Source organism: Pezoporus wallicus, unplaced genomic scaffold, assembly GCF_028554395.1.
Source record: "Pezoporus wallicus isolate ANWC-B61680 ecotype Strahan unplaced genomic scaffold, APGP_CSIRO_Pwel_v1 contig_13766, whole genome shotgun sequence".
In the NCBI taxonomy this organism is placed as follows: domain Eukaryota; kingdom Metazoa; phylum Chordata; class Aves; order Psittaciformes; family Psittacidae; genus Pezoporus; species Pezoporus wallicus.
In genome coordinates, this window is record NW_026635291.1 from 794,115 (window position 1) to 812,493 (window position 18,379).

The 18,379-nt window shown below is 53.7% G+C and overlaps 1 protein-coding gene across 8 annotated transcripts in view; it reads left to right on the top strand.

Annotated features, from left to right (window-relative positions):
- The window catches only part of PRDM16 (PR/SET domain 16), a 270,501-nt gene that overhangs the window by 6,009 nt on the left and 246,113 nt on the right, over positions 1-18,379 (top strand). For 3 of the 8 annotated variants that reach the window (XM_057418009.1, XM_057418019.1, XM_057418051.1), the window contains exon 1: positions 6,101-6,365. The exons of 2 other annotated variants lie outside the window; for them this stretch is intronic. In XM_057418009.1, the coding sequence (XP_057273992.1) occupies positions 6,329-6,365 (37 nt within the window). In that variant the 5' untranslated portion in view covers positions 6,101-6,328. Of the gene's footprint in view, positions 1-6,100; positions 6,366-18,379 lie in introns of those variants that run through there. 3 more of the 8 variants (XM_057417993.1, XM_057418002.1, XM_057418042.1) reach the window with 2 other exon arrangements.

An 18,379-nucleotide genomic window follows, 5' to 3' on the forward strand; every position in this document is an offset into this window, starting at 1 on the left:
CTAGGGAGAAGTAAAATGTTCTTAATTATGACTTGGGGGTGGGGGGATGCTTGGGAAGCTCTTCCAAAAAGTAATTCTAAACAGTAAAAAAAGAAAGGGGGGGGGGGGGAACCAGCTCTATGATGTTTTATTTTAATAATCCTTTGCAGGCATGTGAGCCATTCCCTGACAAAAACCGTGAGTTTGGGGAAAAGGGCGCGAACAATACAGCCTTTAAACCCAAATCTGCAAACTTCTGAGAATATGCCCTCTTATTGAATACACCGGATTTCTCTCCCTAGCAAAGGGGAAGGTTTTGTTCGTTTGGACAGTCTTTGAATACTGTTCTAAAACTTCTTTCAAGTGGGAACTGAAGAGAGAAATGTCAAGTTCTGAGAGGAGACAATCAGTTAGCATCTTTGAGCAGAGCCCCTTGCATGCAAATCAGCCTTTTTGGCAATTTGGGGGCAGTTTAATTGGAAGGTGGAAGCGTCTAAAGATAAGGCTGTAGGGAAGGGGATCGGTGGGGACCCCCCCTGCTCGCCGCGGGTCCGGGGAAGGCGCAGGAGCCCTTGGGGGGGTCCCCATCCTGCTCCGTCCCTGTTGCACCTTGTGCCCCACTCCCGAGGGGGGGACTCATAAATAACCCCTTGGTTTAAAGTTTCTATCATTTTCACCTAATGAATTTTGTTTTCGCCGAGGCTTTCCCCGCCCCCGGGGCCCGCAGCCTCGGCCGGGCCCCGCAGCCCTCGGTGCTGTGTTCGTAGCTCTTGGCTGCGCGCAGACCCTCCTCGGGATTAGTGGTCGGACTCCTCATTTCCCAGAGCCGTAAAAGGTCTTGAACTCAATTAATAGCTAATAATTATACACCAGCCCCGCTCCAGCCGTCGTTAGCGGCGGGGGCCGCGTAACCTGCGCGGGCTGCCCCGTGTGAAGAAGAGCGGGGGGGAAGTGGGGTCCCTTCGATACCCCCCAGCGGGTGCTGCCGGGGGTCGGGGCGGCATCAGGGACTGACCCCCCCGGGGCTCCCATCGGGGCCCTCCGGAGCCGGCGGCTCCTTGCTCAGTGCAGGATGGAAGTGCAATTCGGACAGGCTTCGCCTCCCCAACATCAAGGAGTTCATTAAAGACCCCCCTTTAGGGTCGCGGGTGCCCGGTGCTGGCAACGGAGTTCGCTCCCGACAGTGAATGTGTCCGAGTTCCCTCGGACCTGGAGGTCATGAATTTCGGGAAGCGAGGCGGTGTGGGGCGTTCTGATGCCTCCAGAATATAGCGCGTTTCGGCTGAAAAATGTGTGACTGGAAATGACTCGCCCCGTACCCGCTTCTCCTCGCCATCTCCCGCAGGAGGGACCGGTGCGGGAGCCCCGGGAGGGAGAATCTTCTGCCCTGGTCCTGGGGCTTGGGCTCTCCCCAGCGCCGAACCGCAGCGCCCGTCAGTTCCATCTCGCTTTCGTTTGGCAAACGTTCTCCGGGCAGAAATATTTTGATCAAACGTCTCGAAAAATGGCTGTAACGCCTTAATTTCCCTTCATTCCGGGAGCCCATCGGGAGCAGAGCTGCTGTGTTAGTGCCTGTTCACGGGCTGGCGTTTTAAAGCCAACACTGCCCGATCTTTTACGATTGTAATTATAATAATGTTCAAGATAGATATTCAAATGTAAATGTTGCTTTTCCTTTTTCCTTTTTTACGGCTTCTTATTTTGGGACTTGAATTTGGACCCGGGGCTGGACCAGCAAGGCGGAGTGTAACGAATTCAGAGGAATTCTTAGCGCTGAACATGGGTTTTGAAAAATGCTAAATTGCGATTTACACGGTATTTGTCCATGGCCTGAGGAGCCAGTGTGTTCCTCGAGAAATAAGGGAGAGAAAAACTAGTCTGATAAACTCATTTTGGTGCAAAGACCGATTTCGGTGCAGCTTTGGCTATTGGGGCAGTGAGCTCAGGACAGGAAGGTGCACGCAGAGGCTTTGCGGTGATATCGACCTTTCTCCCCCATTGATTTAATTGCTAAGGGCACCGTAGAAGTGACTTAATTCCCTTTCCATACAAAATGCGGCTGTTTCTGTGCTTCGCTGTTGTGTTCATTCTGCGGCTTCTCAAAGGTTGTCGGGGTTTAAGAATGGTTTTAAACCAATAAGGAGGCAAATCGGTCTCTTCGGGAAGCCGCTCGGGGCCAGCCCGAGTCCCGGTTTACCGGGAGCGGCCGAGCCCTGACCCCTATCCGCTGCCTCAGGGAGTCCCACTGCGGGCTCCCGATAGCCCCGTGGGGCCGGGGCCTCGCCACCCGCGTCCCGGGGCTCCCGTGGGGAGGCTGCAGCCAGCCCTGCACGCTCTCCTTGTGTTCGTTATCTGTTTCCCCTCGCCCCGGCCGCTGGTGGAGGCAGCGGAGGCGCTGCCGGGAGAGCGAACAAACTTTGTCCCGGGTCCTCAACGGCCCCGGCCCCGCTGCCCCCCGGAGCGGCGGCCCCGGCTTCCCGGTTGTCCTTAACTGCCCCCTTGCGCCGGCACCACGCAGGGAACCGGGGCTTTAAACCGCGTCCGAAAGGTGTTGAAATTCCTTGGCACCGGCGGGGATGAAAGGCGAGCTGCTCTTTGATTGCGTGGATTTAAGGCAGAGCCTAATTACAACGTGGCGGCTGTGTGTGTGCTTCCTCCGCTTATTAATGGCAGATTAGAAAGGAAAAATCCCTAGGGAAGCGTGTGACATTCTTGCCGCCTAATCTGTCCGGGGCTCGCTGACCCTAACGGGGAGCAGCCCCATCCTCTGCCACCGGCATCTTGCGTACTTTAAAATATTAATTCCTGGTCTAATCTCCTCGTAATGTTGCGCAGAAACAATGAGTAATTGATGCGAAAATCCTTGGGAAGGGAAGGGGGTTCCTCTGCGTGTGCGGCAGCTCCCGGACAAGCCGGACTTTGACTACCTCAACCATTTTAATCTTCTTTACCGCTTAAAAGTACTTGTGCCTAACAGCTCCCAAAGCACCTTTTCCCTTCCCACCCCCAGCTGCTGAAGGGGTGGGTGCCAGCCCCCAAACCCCCACCTCCTGCGAGCGCGGGGTGGGGGGAACCAGCCCCATCCCAGCGGCTTCCAACGAAACCGCTGCGGGAGGCTCGCACGCCGGGCTTCACCTGGAGCGTGTTTTCTAAAGCTGCTTCATAAAGTACCCGGGAACATGGGGCTTTGCAGGGAAAATATCAGGGAACCCACCCGTAAATTACAGCCGCTCCCCTTAAGGAGCTGACCCCCCCCCCCCCCCCCCCCCCCCGGATCGCATGTGGCACGCTGCAGCCTTCGTGTGTTGAAATGTATATTAGCTGGGCAAGGAAGCAGAGCCGGAGGTGCAAACAGGCGCAAGGACCGGTGATATCAACCCCGAACAGGCGCTTTCTTGGTACCCGGGTCCCTCTCCCCGCCACGCGTGTTCCGCACGGCCCGGGGACCGGCTGCTCGCTGCTCCGCAGGGCACCGTGACTGGGGCTCGGTTGAGAGGCGGCTGCCTCCGGTGGAGCCCTTTTCCTCTTCCGCAGTCTCCAGCTTCGCCCTGGGGACCGATCCACGCCAAGTGCCCGAGCACCCGAGTGGCTCCTTGGGCCAGGTCCTTGGCCGAGCCGCGAAGCTTCCCGGCTCCTCGCCTTCCTTCCCTCCTTTGCACCGATTAACTTGCCACCCTGCGTGGAGCCGACCCGCACTCGGGCAGGTGCGGGGCTCTCCCTGCCCCCGGGCCGCACACCTCTCTCCGGGGCCCGGCTCCTTCCTGAAGCGCAGCCGGGCACCGCTCTCTGGGGCCTGCCCGCCTCCTGTCCTCGCCGCATTCCGGGCTCGAAGCGAGCCGGTGCAGCGGGGCCCGCTCCCGGGCTGCTGACCCGCTCTGTGCCCGGTGCCGCAGGGGCCCTGCTGGCGTCGGGGGAGGCAAGGGATCCTCTCACGGTCAATCGCCGGCACCCCCCGACCCCTTCCGTTAAAAATTCGTTCATTTTCCTTTTGTCTTCCCCCCCCCCCCCTTTTTCTTTTTCCTCTTTTCCTTCCGAACGCTGCTCCCGGCCCGGCCGAAGGGAGCTGCTGTGCCCGGTGGCGGCAGCTCCGCTCCGGCCCTGCAGCGAGTGTAAAACACTCTGGGGGAGACCGCTGGGAGCCCGGGCCTCGGCTCGGCCGCGTTGCTGCCGGCACAACGGCGGCTTTTCGTTCGCTTCTCTGCGGCTTCGTTTGAGAAGCGTCAGTTAAAGCAGGGGGGGACCCTCTGGTGCTCCCCGAAAGCGTTTTGCATCTCCGGAATATCTGCGAGCGGGTCCCCCCGTGCGTGCTTATTTACCGTCGGAACCGTTGCCTGGGGGGGAACTGGATGCTCTAGGGTGGCAAGAAAACAAAAGCCGGGTTTAGGCTGGGGGGGGGCACCGGCTGCTCGGGCCCTCAGTGCCCTCTATTTTATTATCCGTCCTCCCGGGGCAGCGCCGGTCTCCCGGCTTCGCTCTGCTCCCATTTTCAGCCAGCGCTGTGGGCTAAACCCCTCTGGAATAATAGGGAGAAGTAACCCGGGGGGGAATACATTTTCGAACCGAAATGATTCTGTCCTGTGAGGAGGGATGCGGGAGACAGCGAGCGCCCAAGGTCGTTGGCAGAAGTATTTCAGTGCATCGGGAACATTAGGGCTCCTGTTTCAGCGGGGAAGCTCACAAGAGCTTGTTTTTCCGACCTCGGGGTGCCCGCCACGCCGTGAAACGGCGTCCTCGAGGAAGGAATTCACGGGCACCGTGTCAACATTTTAGGCGACACGTGGCTAAAGTTCCCTTCAGCCGTATTTATTTTATTTGGACTCCTGTTCCACCACCCTTCCCCTGCGCGCTGGCTCCCAGGTAGCGTCTGAAAGGGCCCTGCTCCCATTCGCAATTAAAGAGTTTATTGAGGAGGGGAAAACCGGTAATTAGCAGGAATATTCCCCCCTCCCCGGTTCCACCTGCAGGGCAGGAGTGCAGCTGGCAGAATGGCTTCCAGCAGCGCCCTGGCGCACCCACACAAGTTTTGCTTTGGTTTTTGGTTTTTCTTTGCAATGCCCTCCACCAGAGAGGGCTCCGGTTGTGCTGCTCGCCCAGCCCCGGTGCCGGTCAGCAGCACCCCGAGCTCAGAGCGGAGCTGCCGGTTATTTCAGTGGAGGTTTATGAAGGCGCGCTCTTTCTCTCTCGCTCTCTCCGTATTAATCTCATTAAATCCTACCTTTCAACCTTTTTCCGTGACCATCTGACCTGGCCACTTGAATTAAAATAGTGCTTTTCTCCGCAGTCAAAGACAGCACATCAATCATCGGGCTATTTACACTTCCCTCCCTCCTTCAAAGCGGCTCAGCCCGGCCGCGCTCTGCCTCCGCTCCCGGGCGGCGGCCGCGTCCCGCAGGGTTCTCCGGGGGCTTTTCCCTCCCTCGCCCCTCTCCTGGGTGTCCGGGCGGCTCCCGGCTTCCTCGGGAGCGCTGCCCGGGTCCGCTGCTTCCCACCTGAAACGCAGAAGAAAGCGGCGCGGCACCCGCGGAAGCTCCGCTCATCCCGACCCGGAGGGGGGAGCCCGGCTCGGGCACCGTGGAGCGCGGCCGGGGGTGGGGGGTAGGTCCGCGGAGGGCCAGGACGTTCGTAGACACACAAAGCGGCCGCGGAGAAGGAGCGCGGCTCTCGCCGCCCGTGCGGAGCGGGGAGGTCCGGTAGAGACGCGAGAAATGACGGCAAAGCACAAAGCGTAAATTCGGTTGTTTGGGAAGTTTCGCACCCGCCTGAGCCGAGGGGGGCCCGAGGGAAACCGGGGTGACAAGGGAGAAAATAAAGACAGACACGGACGAGAAGTTACTGTAAAGAAATATTTGTCAGGTTAAAATATAAAAGCATGTAACATAGGTACGGTTACGAGATGACAGCCATTAACAAAGTCTACAGCATTGCGATTTAGTAGTAATAGTAATAATAATATAACGATAATCACCTCTTTATGGGATGGCACCTTGATCCTTAAATATTGTCCAGTGTGTAAGGTCAGTGTGCGGAGGGTTAGGAGCGGAGAGGGCTGATTTTTCTTAAAGGGGCAGATCAGGGGAAGGCTGGGATGGTGCTGGGAGAGAGGAGGGGGGAGAGATAAGTGGTGTGAGGAAGAGGATAGGACAGGGAAAGAAAAAAACGCCAACAACCGCAAACCACCCCGATGATGATGAATACATTGGAAAGTTTTTTTGGCCGTGGTGAGGGTGTCAGATTGAATGCTCTGTGCGCATGTGCGAAGGTGTCCAAACTGACAATGCTTGGGAGATGAAGATAGTGTGTAGCTGCTTCTGGGCTCGGGGAGGAGGAGAGGAATCCGCCAGCCGACACGATGAGATCCAAAGCGAGGGCGAGAAAACTGCCCAAAAGTAGGTCCTTTCTCTCCCTTCTTCCGCGTCCCCCCGCGCCGCCGGGCGCGGAGCTGGGCCGGGGGCTACGCGGGGCTGCAGCCCCTCTTCCTCCCTCCCTCCCTCCTGCCCTCCCTTCCTTCCGCGGCCGCGGCCAAGCCTCGCTGCCCGCCCCGGTGCGCAGAGAGCGGCCGGTCCCGCGTTCCTCCGCGCTTCTCCGCGCCCGGGCGCGCTTCAGCGGGCGAGCGGCGAGCCGGGGCAGGGGGGAAGCGAAGCGAAAGTTCCGTGGAGTTGGCGAGCGGGGAGAGCAACTTTTCCTTTTTTTTTTTTTTTTTTTTTTTCCTCTCCGGGCTCGCCTCGCTCCAGCTCTTGTGAAATCCTGTTCCTGGCGCCTGGAATAGTGGGCGCTCGAGCTCTGCGTTTGGCATCTGCCTGCGAGAGAGCCGGAGAGGAGCGGGGCTGGGGGGGGGAGGGAGGCAGCCCGGAGGGGGGTGTGTTGGGGGGGGGGGGGGGCAGAGGAACCCTTCTGGACTCGGGAACAATTATCCGGGAGAGGGAAGGAAGAGAATTTGTAGGGGAGGAAAAAAAAATGGATCCGCTCTCAGCGAGGGGCTTTGGAATCGCGGGTCCGGAGGGAGGACGATGCTGGCGCGGCTCGGGTGTCCCGGCTCGGGGGAGGGGGTCGGGGGGAGTGTCTTTAATTTTTAATTTCTTAAAATCGCACTTGCGCCGGGTGGGGAGGGGGGGGTGTGGGGGTCGTAGCTCCGGAGCCTGGCGCGGCGCTTCCCGCGCACCCGGTTCCCTGCTCCCTTCCCAACGCTTCCTACAGCGGGGTTTCGGCGGAGCAGAGCGCGGCTCGGGCAAGGGCACAGCGCGGCGGGTTTGCCCCGGCTGGACCGGCTCACGTTGTGCCGGGGCAGCGCGGGGCCCGGTGCCGGCGCAGCCCGCCCGCGCTCTATTTATCGTTGTTATTAGTACCATTATTATTTAGTTTCTGTTTCGCTCTGGCTCTGTACGAAACAACCCAGAGGCTGCACAAGTTCCAGCGCAGCCTGAGCTCGGCGGAGCCGCGGCCCCGCTCCGATTAACCCGCGGGTGCGTTCTCCGGGACTCCCCGGTCGGTGTGGGTATGGGGGGGTCCCCGCTGTCACCCCGCCGGTCCCGGCCCTGGGGGTGCCCTGTCGTCAGAAACACCGTTTGGGGGTGAAATCGAAGCGCGGTGTCGGAGCCCGCTGCTGCTCCGCGGCTTTGCTCGCTTTAAAAACCCGTTTTATCCCCCTCTCCCCGAGGCTCACTTTCCCTTCGTGCGGCTCGGCCCGGCCCCAGTGACACCGGGCACCGCCGGCGGAACGGGTGCTCGGGGCCGGGGTGTCCTGCGGTCAGCATAGCGCTGCGGCGCGGTTCCGGAGGTTTTCTTCCAGTTAATGCCGTTTTTTTTCTTTATTTTTCTTTAATATTTTTTACGTAAACACGTTTCAAATGGCCCCCTTCAAGTAACTTTTTTTTTTTTTTTTTTTTAAGTCATCACTTACAGTTTTAGGTTCTTAAAGAGCAAAACAATTTTCAGCGCTCCCCTGGCTGGGCAGGCGAGGTTGAATAGAGCAGAACAGTTTTCTTTTTCTCCTTTTAATTTTTTTTTACCCTTTATTTCCCCCCCATTTTTTTCCCCTCGTTCTCTTTTTTTTCGCTCCGCAAAAGGCACGGGGGCTTTGCCGGTGTGCGCCGCCTGGCCTCTTCCCACGAGCTTTCCCCGTATAAAGCTCCCGCAGCTTAGGGACCAACAGCTCTCCAGTGCCGGGGCAGCCGAGGCGCTTGGGGGGGAGCGGTGGGAGCCCCTGTCCCAAGAGCTGCCGAGCGGGAGCAGCGGCCGCCGGGTGCGCGGTGCTGCGGGAAGGCGGGTTGGGAATGCTGAGCCCTGATTAAAATCAGGTGTTTAACACAATACAAGGCCCAACGGTTTATGGGGTTTCAGCTGAGGATTTTTTTCGGGATCACAGTTCAAAACAGTAGTCCAAAGCTAAGGTTTCAATATCCCAGGAGTATGTATTTACAGAGCAGATTGAACTCGGACAAGAGGGTACGGATGGCGGTGTGTTCACACCGGCAGGGCAGCGAGGACCGCGGTCCGTACACGCACCAGGGGTGCTCCGGCCGGCCGTCGAGGGCTGCATTAAAAACACGGGCCGCTGCAGAATTCTGTTTCATGGGGCAATATTTTAAGCAGATGTGAGGCTCCCCCGGGAATTCGGCTCTGTTACCTGGCTTGGAAAGGGATGAACGCGTGTGTGCGCCGGGCTGCGGCTCGCAGGGACGTTCTCGGTAGTCTTCACCGGGCAAGAGGCAGGTACCGGTGGCGGGAGCTGGTTTCGCTCAGCCCCGGGTGGGAGTCCCCCAGCGACCGAGGTGCAAGGGGGGTACCGGGACCCCCCCAGCCCTCGGGCCTCCCACTGCACCGGTGTCCTCGGGGGTGCCAGGGATCCCCCAGGACTCGGCCGGGCCGGCGGCCTCGTCCCATGGCGGAAGGAGGAAGCCCCGGCCGTCGGCCTCCGTCCTACCCGTGAGCCGGGGGAAAGGCGGCGAACACGCGGGTTTGGGGCTCCCGCTTAAAGCAAATTCGTTTCCTTTCGAAATCTCCGACTTGCGTTTGTAGGTGACGAACACAACTGCAAAACACGCGCGGATGCGTTGGAGTTCCAACGCTAAATAAATGTCCGTGCTGGAGCAAACGGCGCCCCGAATTTCTACCAGCCTGTTTGCTTCTCATTATTAGGAAGTTAAAGTTTCGTGGGTGAGGGCTCGGGCAGAGCTGCTGCGACGGGGACGTGGTCCCGGGTACCTGCTCCTCGGATTAGGACCCGCGGGGAGCGCGGGATTGCCGGGTACGGTTGTGTTTCCATTAAGGCTGTCGGAGCAGCGGAGCGAAGGGAGCGGGAGACGAGCGCGCCCGGGACCGGAGCTTTCTGCGGCGGCTGCGCCGGTGCTGGGTGTTGGAACATGCCGAGGGCGAAAACGTGCCGCGATTTGGGGCATTCGGGGGGGTTCTACATCCCCAGCTCCGCCGCCGTCTCTGCCGCGATCCTGGGGCCGGCAGCAGCAGCGTGATCACAACCGAATGGCCCCGCAGCCGCTACCGGGAGCAGGGACCCGCGCTGCCGCCCGGCCCGGCGGCGGCTCCCGGTGCGGGGCTCCCGGTGCTCGCTTCCCCCTCATTCCCCCCCCCCCCCCCGGTGGCTCCCGGTGCGGTGCAGGTGCGGAGGCCGGTGGGTCCCCTCTGCCGCCGCGGCAGCGCCTTCGCCATCCCCCGCCCTGCCCCGGATCTGTTCAATTAGGCAATTAGAGATGCTGGGCGGATGGGGGGGGGGGGAATCCCCTAATTAACGGGATGTGTAATTAGCGCTTCAACAGAAATTACCGAGGAGTTCAGAGGAGTTTACTCTTAAAAAATATATAGCTAAATCCTACAAATACCTTAAATCAATTCCCCACCCTTCCCACCTGATTTATTGGAGAAAGCACAGAGAGAACAACTCCAAAGTGCTTCCTTGTCCGTGTCCCAGGAAAAAGCTTGGCAAATGGGATGAACAGGCTGGTTATTTGTTGTGGGGTTCTCCCTGGACCTGCCCGCAGAGCAACAGGGTTAAGGTGCCAATGCTGGAGGAGATGCAGGAATGAGGGGTTGAATTTTGGCCTGCAGTGCAGGCAGTGCTTGTGGGTGTCTGTGCAGCTGGCGTGAGTGCGGGTGATGCTTATCCACGTGTGTTTACATCACGGGGCGTTTGCATGTGCATCTATAAATGCAAGTTTATAAAGTGCACTGAAGATTTATCCGTTACTCCAATGTCACTGAATTCCCGTGTCCTATAACCCCCCCATACTGATACAAAACATCTCTGTGTGGATGCATTTGTCGAACCGACAGTGCGCATGCAAAGGTCTCGTAACACATGGCAAAATCACAGGCACCGTGTGATCACAAACCCGTGCGTTGTGTGCTGAAATTGTGGCTTGTGTTCTAAAAACTTTGTGTAGCAACAGCTAAAGCTGCTTTATTTTTAGACGTTATATTGGAGCTGCAGTACGAGTTCAAGTTCAGCAATAGAAAATGAGGTCTTTAATGAGCTAAGGGAGGGGATATTTCTAAAGGGTGCTATTAGAAATGCCAGGTGAAGATGCTGAGGTCAGAACGAGCAAAGCATCGCTCTTCTGATCCCCCACAGACATTGTCCTGTGTTCGGTTGTACGATATTGGTATGAGATGACTTGGAAACGAGCAGGACTTGGAGCTATCAAGCAGGAGACAGCCAAATGCACCCAAAACACAATCTTTATTTGCTTCCAGGCAAAATGCAGAGCTTGGATTTCACAGCACAGGAGTAGTGTAATGCATCGCTGTTGGTCACTGTAATAATACCCAGCCCCTGAGTCGGAGGTAGCCGTTCCACTGCCGGTGCTGCAGGACTGCTCCTGCCTGCTCTGGGTTTACACCTGCCTGCACCAGCCACACCGTGCCTGCACACACATCCCAGTTGTGAGCACACGCACCGGAGGGGAAGGACAAGGGGATGTTCTGGAGAGGGCTGTAGCCTCTGCGGCATGGCTGCGTTCATTGCTGTTTGTAAAGCACTCTGAGATCCTCGTAGGGAAAGGCCCTACTGAGTGAAAAGTATTATTATTGTTATTATGCTATGATTATTATAGCTTCGATATTTCAGCAGAGCTCTGTACTATTTAATTCAGTGCTTCAAAGACAAAGGCCTGGAGAAGTTTGCAAACACTAAGGAGGCAAAGCTCAGGAGCCACCTTGGTGGTGGGGAATGTGTTGTGACTGCTCCGGCATAGCTGGGACGTGGAGGCTGCCTGTGACAGGATCAGGGAAGGAGCCCACAGCTTCAGACTTGCCTTTGCCTTTTGAGCTGTCAAATCTGCATTCTCTGTTGGTTATCTTTGTTCTTTCTTTCTTTCTTCCTCCCCCCGTTGCAGTAAACTTTTGGTGTGCGAAATTGGTCAGTGCAAGGAAACCCTGCGCTTCCAAGCCAGGCCTTTGCAGCGCTGACGGCGAGCACGGCTGCGTGTGCTCGCTGTGGGCCGGGGCGAGCTCATGCTTTGTTTCCACAGCTCAATGGCTCTCCGGTTATTACGGGATATGTTTATTTTTTTCCCATTGAGGATGATTTAAATGATAAACCCATGTGGTTCTGCGTGCTGGCTGCGGGGACCGAGCTCTCAGCTCAGCGATGCTTTTCTCGTGCCTGTTTCCCCATAGATATTTGTAATCCTGTAGGGCTAAATAATATCAATAAATACATAAACACACAGTGTCCGTCTGCAGCGCGGGATGAAGACATGAGAAGGATCCCTGCAAACACATTTGTTTCCACTCTCTGGTTAACAGCCTGTTGATATGTCACTACTCCGCAGCATTCCACACCAAAATTACTGCTGGTTTCTGGCCTTAAATATACCCCCCCCCCCTTTATTTTTCTGCAGGAGTTTCAGGTCAGGGATGTCGTAGTGGGAAAGATCTACAACCTTATTCCTTCTTTTATTTTCCTAATGGATTTTCATGCCTCACCGCTACCTCCTCACGGGCTGTTTGTTTTCATTTTTATTGCAGTAGGTTCTGCGTTAGGCAGCGTCTGAATCTGTAACAGGGCGTCCCTGTCCTGGGGAGGGTTTTTTTCCCCCTTCTCTTCACTCAGTGAATGATTTGATCCTCCTCGCTAATAAAAATGAAGTATGACTTTTGTCCGTGGAATAAGGGAGCTTCTTGGTGCTTCTGAGTGCTCATACCCTGAGCGAGCAGCTTTTTTTTCTCCTCTTTTTATAATTGGGATGAAATTTCCCTGCGGTAAGGATCATGTGTGCTGGCATTGGTTGGTAGGGCTGGAATCCGAACTCCTTTTCCACGGGGTAAAGTGTGTCTGTGCAGAGGTTCCCACTCACTGTCACTCTGTGCAGCAGCACTTGGTGTGTTGTGGGACAGTGGGAGAAATGAAAGTTTCCATTCAGAGGGTGGATGAGCTTTCACCCCAGTGATGTGCTTTGCCCAGATTTACGACACAAAGTTAATAAGGCGTTTTTTGCCGTACCACTGAACCCACTTTTGTGCTTTGGGGAGACATTTTCCAGGTGAAAATGGACTGAGACAGCCAAATTATTTCCAGTAGGCCACAGAATAATGCTGGCATCACGGGAAATGTTTGGCTGTGTTGAGCTGGCGTGGAAGGACTTCACCTTCCCTTAACCACCCGCTTGTGGTAGCAGGATGGACAGCACTGGGGGCTGCTGGACCTTCAGAAAGAAGCGACTGTGCGAGCGCGGTGTCAGGCTCAAACAGACCGGGCAGCGATTTATTTCTGTCTTGATGCTTTTACATCTTTCAGGTGTTCTGCTTTAAGGTGCTCTTTTGATGGGGTAGGTTTTTGGCTGCTCTGTTTTCTTTGGCTCGTGAACCGTCTTGCCAAGGCTGAGACACACACAATGCCCTGGCGTCAGTTATTGGGGTCAATTTAGCCATCATTACTAGATAACGCTGTCAGCCCGTTTGAGACCCGTATTTGTTTAATAGTTAATGTTCTGCACAAAATATTGAGGGTGAGGAGAAGTCAAACTGCAGTGAATGCTCTGCTTATTTTATATCCACTATAACTATTTTTGTCCATGAAAATTGGCTTAATTATATCAATGGAATGTTTCTTTTTCAATTCTGTATGCAATTAGTCCATCTTGCTGGCTGCAATTTATTTTAATAAAAAAATAAACCAGTGGCGTGTTCAGTTCCTCATCCCCTGGGGACAAATGCGATTGGTGTGTTTAATTTCATTAACTACAATGCGGCCTACTGGAAAAATGTATAAAATCAGCTTTATACAGCTTAAACACTGGCATTTGAAACAAATCATTACTGCATTAGCTGTCACACTGGTAATTCTAGAATCCAAGACAAAAATATTATAGCTGTTTTTATAACCCTCTGCAAATACACTTAAAATAATTTGTAATCATTTTTTAAACATGCCCTGATGTTTTCAGTTAAAATATCTTATCGCCACCAAGGAGGGCTGGCCGTTTGTTATCCTGGGGATGCTTTATGGAAGGATCCAGGGGTTGCTTCCCCTATGGAAACTCCTCGCCTGTCTGTCTGAAGCTCCCGGGTTTGGGGATGGGCTGTTTGAGAGGAACATGCTTCCCGGGTGTGTATTCAACCGAATTTCCCTGTGCTGCTTTGCAAGCCTGGCTCTGGGTAAGGCACGTGCAAGGAGCAGCTTTTCCTAGAGGTGCAGCCTCAGAATATTACTAAATTCATTGTTCTGGCTGTCCCCCCCATCCTTCCTTTCCATCCTACCCGGTGTGCAACACCTTAAAGTAGTTCTGGGTATTCCTTCAGCGAGGAGGGGGTGTGCGGTCCTCTCCCGGTTTGCTCCTGCGCAGATTCCCGTTGTGATTGCGGGAGGTGGTAGCAGGGCCCAAGTGCATCCTGCCCCCGACGATGTGGGGCTCAGGGGGGCTTCAGCCCAGGCTGGGGGGGGGGGTGGGGGTGGGGGCAGAACTTGGTGCCTGAGCTGGCTCCCAGTGGCATGTCCTGCGCTTCATTGGGGTGGTTTTCCAGACACTGTGATTTAGCCCCAGCACTGTTCTGGCCCAGGCTGGTTAATGTGTGTGTCTCACACGTGAGTGTATGCGGTATTGGCATGTGTAATCAGTGCCCAATGTGTGTGCTGTGAAAACTGAGGTTAAATGGGCAAAACTTGGGACTTGTTTTTAAAAATGAGAGGCCAGATCCTCAGCACCTGTAAATCAGCATCAACATCAAGGAAACTCGTTTTCACCACCCGAGGACATGGCCAAGAGGTTCTGTGTGTATGTGCATAACATGTACAAATATTGGTATGTGGCTGGGTTAAGGGGATTCACTTATAGCATCTGCAGATCAATATCCGATGGAGGAATGTAGCTTAGGTTTGTGTTGGGCTTTTTTCCTTAATTTATGGAATGATCAATGATATAACCTCAGCATATTTTAGGCAGATTGCTATTTTCTGGAGTGGCATGGACTTCCTTTCCAAAGAGGTCATATACGGAAGATGGGCCATTCTGGACATGAGCCATCTTGTTTCCCTGCCTGCTCTGTGCTCTTTTTCTTTCCTTCCCCCCCGCCACTGCTGTCATAAACAGTAGTTAATTTTCTTTTCCGTATCTTTAACTTTATAGCAGCCATGTTTTGGTAGATGTGATATCGAGTTATTGTTTTATTGGTATTGCGGGGGAAAAAACCAGCTTTATTTCCTACTTGATACAAAATCACTTCAGGGGGGCTAAAGAACCTCAATGCAGTTTTCCTCATCAGGCTGAGGGAGCAAGGGGGCCGGGGGGAGGTGGAGGTAGTGCAGTGAAGCACATAGCAAGGGTGGGAAGGGGATGTGACTGCGTGGGTTCTCCTGCCTTGCTCCAGAGAGCCCAGCCCTGCTCCTGCACTCCGTGGGTTGCAAGGGGAAGCCGTAGCATGAAGGAAGAAAGAGGCTTTTTGCTCGCTGCTGCCGCACCTTCCGCACAGAGCAGCGTTACCTGAATGTTAAGTGCAGGATGAGGCTCTGGCCGGCTCTACACCGGTCGTATGCATCCAGCTTTAAGGGCTGTCTCTAGCACATGTATTTATTCTCAGGCCAGCACTGTTGTGCTTTGAGCACTGGGTGTGCTGCCCGTAAGGAATCAGGGAAGTTGGATGTGAAGTTGCTCAGGATGTGGAAAGCTGTGTCCCTGCACAGCACTGGGACTGGGGTCACAACAGGAACCCCACCAAGCCTTGGGAGCATTGTTTCACCTGGGCAGAGACTGGGCTGAGATGCAGCAAACACAGGAATTAGGGGGTTTTGCTGAGCTCATGAACTCGCTTTACCAGCTTTACCCTCAGCTACTTCACCTGTGAAAGGGGAGGGATATCCCTACCTGCCTTCGATTCCTGGATAAATGCCTTGTCAGTGATCCCTGGGTAGTTCCAGCTCCCACTGAGGTCACTGGGATGGGTTTGCCGAGTTTACCGGATCAGGCAGTTTTCTTCTTGTTTTGCAAGTTTCAGTTTTGGCTGAAAATGTTCTCTTCCATCTCAGATGCTGATGAAAAATGCTCCTGTTTACACCCAGCCTGGCATTCTCCTCCGTTCAGGCTAGCGTTTAGGGGGGGGTTATTTCCCAGTGAATGGACATTTTGGGCTCAATCATGTAATTAATTTTTAAATGGCTGTGCTTCAAGGTCACAATGTATGAAATGGCTTTAGGGTTTTTTTTTCCTGTTTATGGAAAAGGACTGGTTTCGTTTTATATTTTACTACAGAAACGTGACCCGAGGAACAGCACGACTCGCACATGAGCATGTATTTTAGTTTAGAATTATCACATAGGAATAAAATAAATTGCAATCCCTACATGGCACAATAGTTGTATTTAGGAAGCAGCTGATACCTCATGGAGAACTCTGAAAAGCCCTCTGCTCAGAAACAGTTCTGCTCATATATCCCATAGTTAATGAATAAAACCCAGATCCTTGTTACTTTGGGAGTTCTTAAATTCTCCCTGCTAGAATACTCTGCAAGTATTTATCCAGATACAGCTCAGGACAGGATTTGGGTCTTTGTCTCCTGTTCATGATAATATCTATTAATGAGGGCTTTTAGCAGCTGCTTAGTAACAGCAGCTGAAGGTGAGCTGCAGGAAATCCAGGTTAACCTCATGGCTGTGTCCCGAAGGAGATTCCTGAAGAGCTGCTGGTGCTTCCTCAGCCTCTTGGAAATGTATGTTTTCCCAGTACAATGTCTGGGCAGCTGAGGCCCCCTCAGGTAAATCCTGGCACTCCCTCGGCTGTTCTGGTGTTTGGGTTGTGATTATCTATTAGAAAATGGAAGCCTGATGCACCTGAAGCGCCATCACCATCGCTGTTAAACCAGGCCTCCCAAAGCTCGGTCCTGGCCTCTCTCGCACGAGCAGGTGGGTGATGTTAAAGGCCTGCCTGCTTCAAAGTGTATTTCATTTCCTCTCTGAACTTAGGTGCTGCTTCTTAGCTCGCACTCCAGATAAGCGGGTGTCTGTGTGCAGTGCTTCAGATGTGCCGATCTCAGAGTCCTGGGGGTGGGCAGAGGCTTGGTGGCACACACCAAGTCACACACACAGCCTCCAGCCCTCTCCATGAAGCTTCTTGTATGATCCAGGAGCTGATCCCACAGTGAAGTATTGACTGTTGGAATGGCACTGTCTGCTCCAGCAGATCAGGACAAGAGCATTTGCCACCCATCCGTAAATCTGTTGGTACCCCGTGACAGTAACTGGGGGGGTTTGTGGTCTGGTGTCAGAGCACTGTTGTTCAGCAGTTTGTGACCTGATTCTTGAGGTGTGGGCCAGAGGAATGTCCTGCAGGATTCATTCTATCCAGTGTCCCTCCTGTATGTCTGCAGCACGCATCTGGGTGACTCCATCATACTGGGGAGTTTTGCTTCTCGGCATGACAGCTGTGGATGCAGGACCTGCCTGGCTGGTCCAGGGAAGCTGAGTTCCTGTAGGTCAGTAATTCAGCCTAAGTCACATGCCTGGAGACTGAACAAAGGGCTGGGAGCAATGGTCCTCCCTGTCCTCCGTACTTAGAGACCTCCCCATCATTCCCTGGAGAAGCTACAACTCTAATAAATGAGGTGAAGCAAGAACCTATGGAGATTGCACAAGCATTGCTTTGCTTTGGAACCCTCCTTTCTTTCCTCATGAAAATACCAAGGGCATAACAGGGCAAATTGAGGCTCAGGTCTAATTCAAGACCAGGAAACAGGAATTCCACAATGGAAGTTTGCGTTTGACCTAGTACAGCTGATGGCCGCATCAAAGGCACCTTCCTCATAGCCAGACATTTACCCTTAAAAGCCTGCATGGCCTCGCTGCTCAGAACCTGGAGCCTGCTGAAGTTCAGGGTAGTCTTTCCATTGACTTTGCTGGACTTTGGAGCAGGCCCTCAGGCACTGAACTCTTCAGGACATCCACTATTTGCATGTAAAGATTTTTCCTTATATCTGAGTTTGGAGGTAACACTTGTTAATGATTAGCTACCAAGGGTCTGGTATAAGATATCCCTGTTTCCAGAGGTGAAATCAGCCCTGCCTTTGTCTCTGCTTCTAAAGTCCTTTTACTGATGTGACCTGGCTTTTAAAATATTGATCAACAAATGTTGTTGTTTTAACCTGTAATTTGAAGAGCCACATTCCTGATCCTTCCCAGCCTGAGGAATGTGTATTTGCTGCCCCTTCAGAATCCTACCATAAGTGGAATAATCCCATTCCGTAGTCACATTTCAGTAATTGAAGACTGAAGAGCCAGCTCTGAGGACTTCCCTGGCAATAGATGCTGGGTATGTCTAGTTCAGGGTGGCAATGTGTAACCATGTAAGGGTGCTGCTCGTGTTGGGAATGACAGATTCTCTTCAGTTCTGTCAGAGGAATTACATCCCACACGTCTGAAAGGAGAAGAAGCTCTGAAAGCACAAAGCTCTACCTACAGATTTATCTATCTAGAGACTAAATATTGGAGGAGTGGTGGTTTGGAGCATTCCTGTGCCTCCGTGCTCCCTTTGGAACAACAGAAAAAAGCACTCTTGAAAAATTACGGAATTCTCCTTGCAGTGTCGGGTTCCAAGATAATGATGTGTCTGTGTGTGAAAATATTAAATTGCAATAACATGCGGAGTGAGTGGCTTTCTGAATGGGGTATTCAGTTCACAGCTTGGACTATACATAAAGCTAGTGAGTGACAGAATACAAATGGTGTCATAAAACATCAGGGGAATTTACAGCCAGTCTGTCTTTTTGATCTGTGGTCTATCTCTGGAGCGCTCTCGATCTATCTTTAGTTAATGAAACAGTTAAACATATTTAATTATTTATCACTGGTTAATGTCAAGAGTTATCAAAACAGATTACGTCCCCCCTTCCCCACACACGCACTTAAAGGTATTGCAAGAACTCTATAAATTGTGTGTGCTAAAGTCTGGGATGTTTCCTGTTC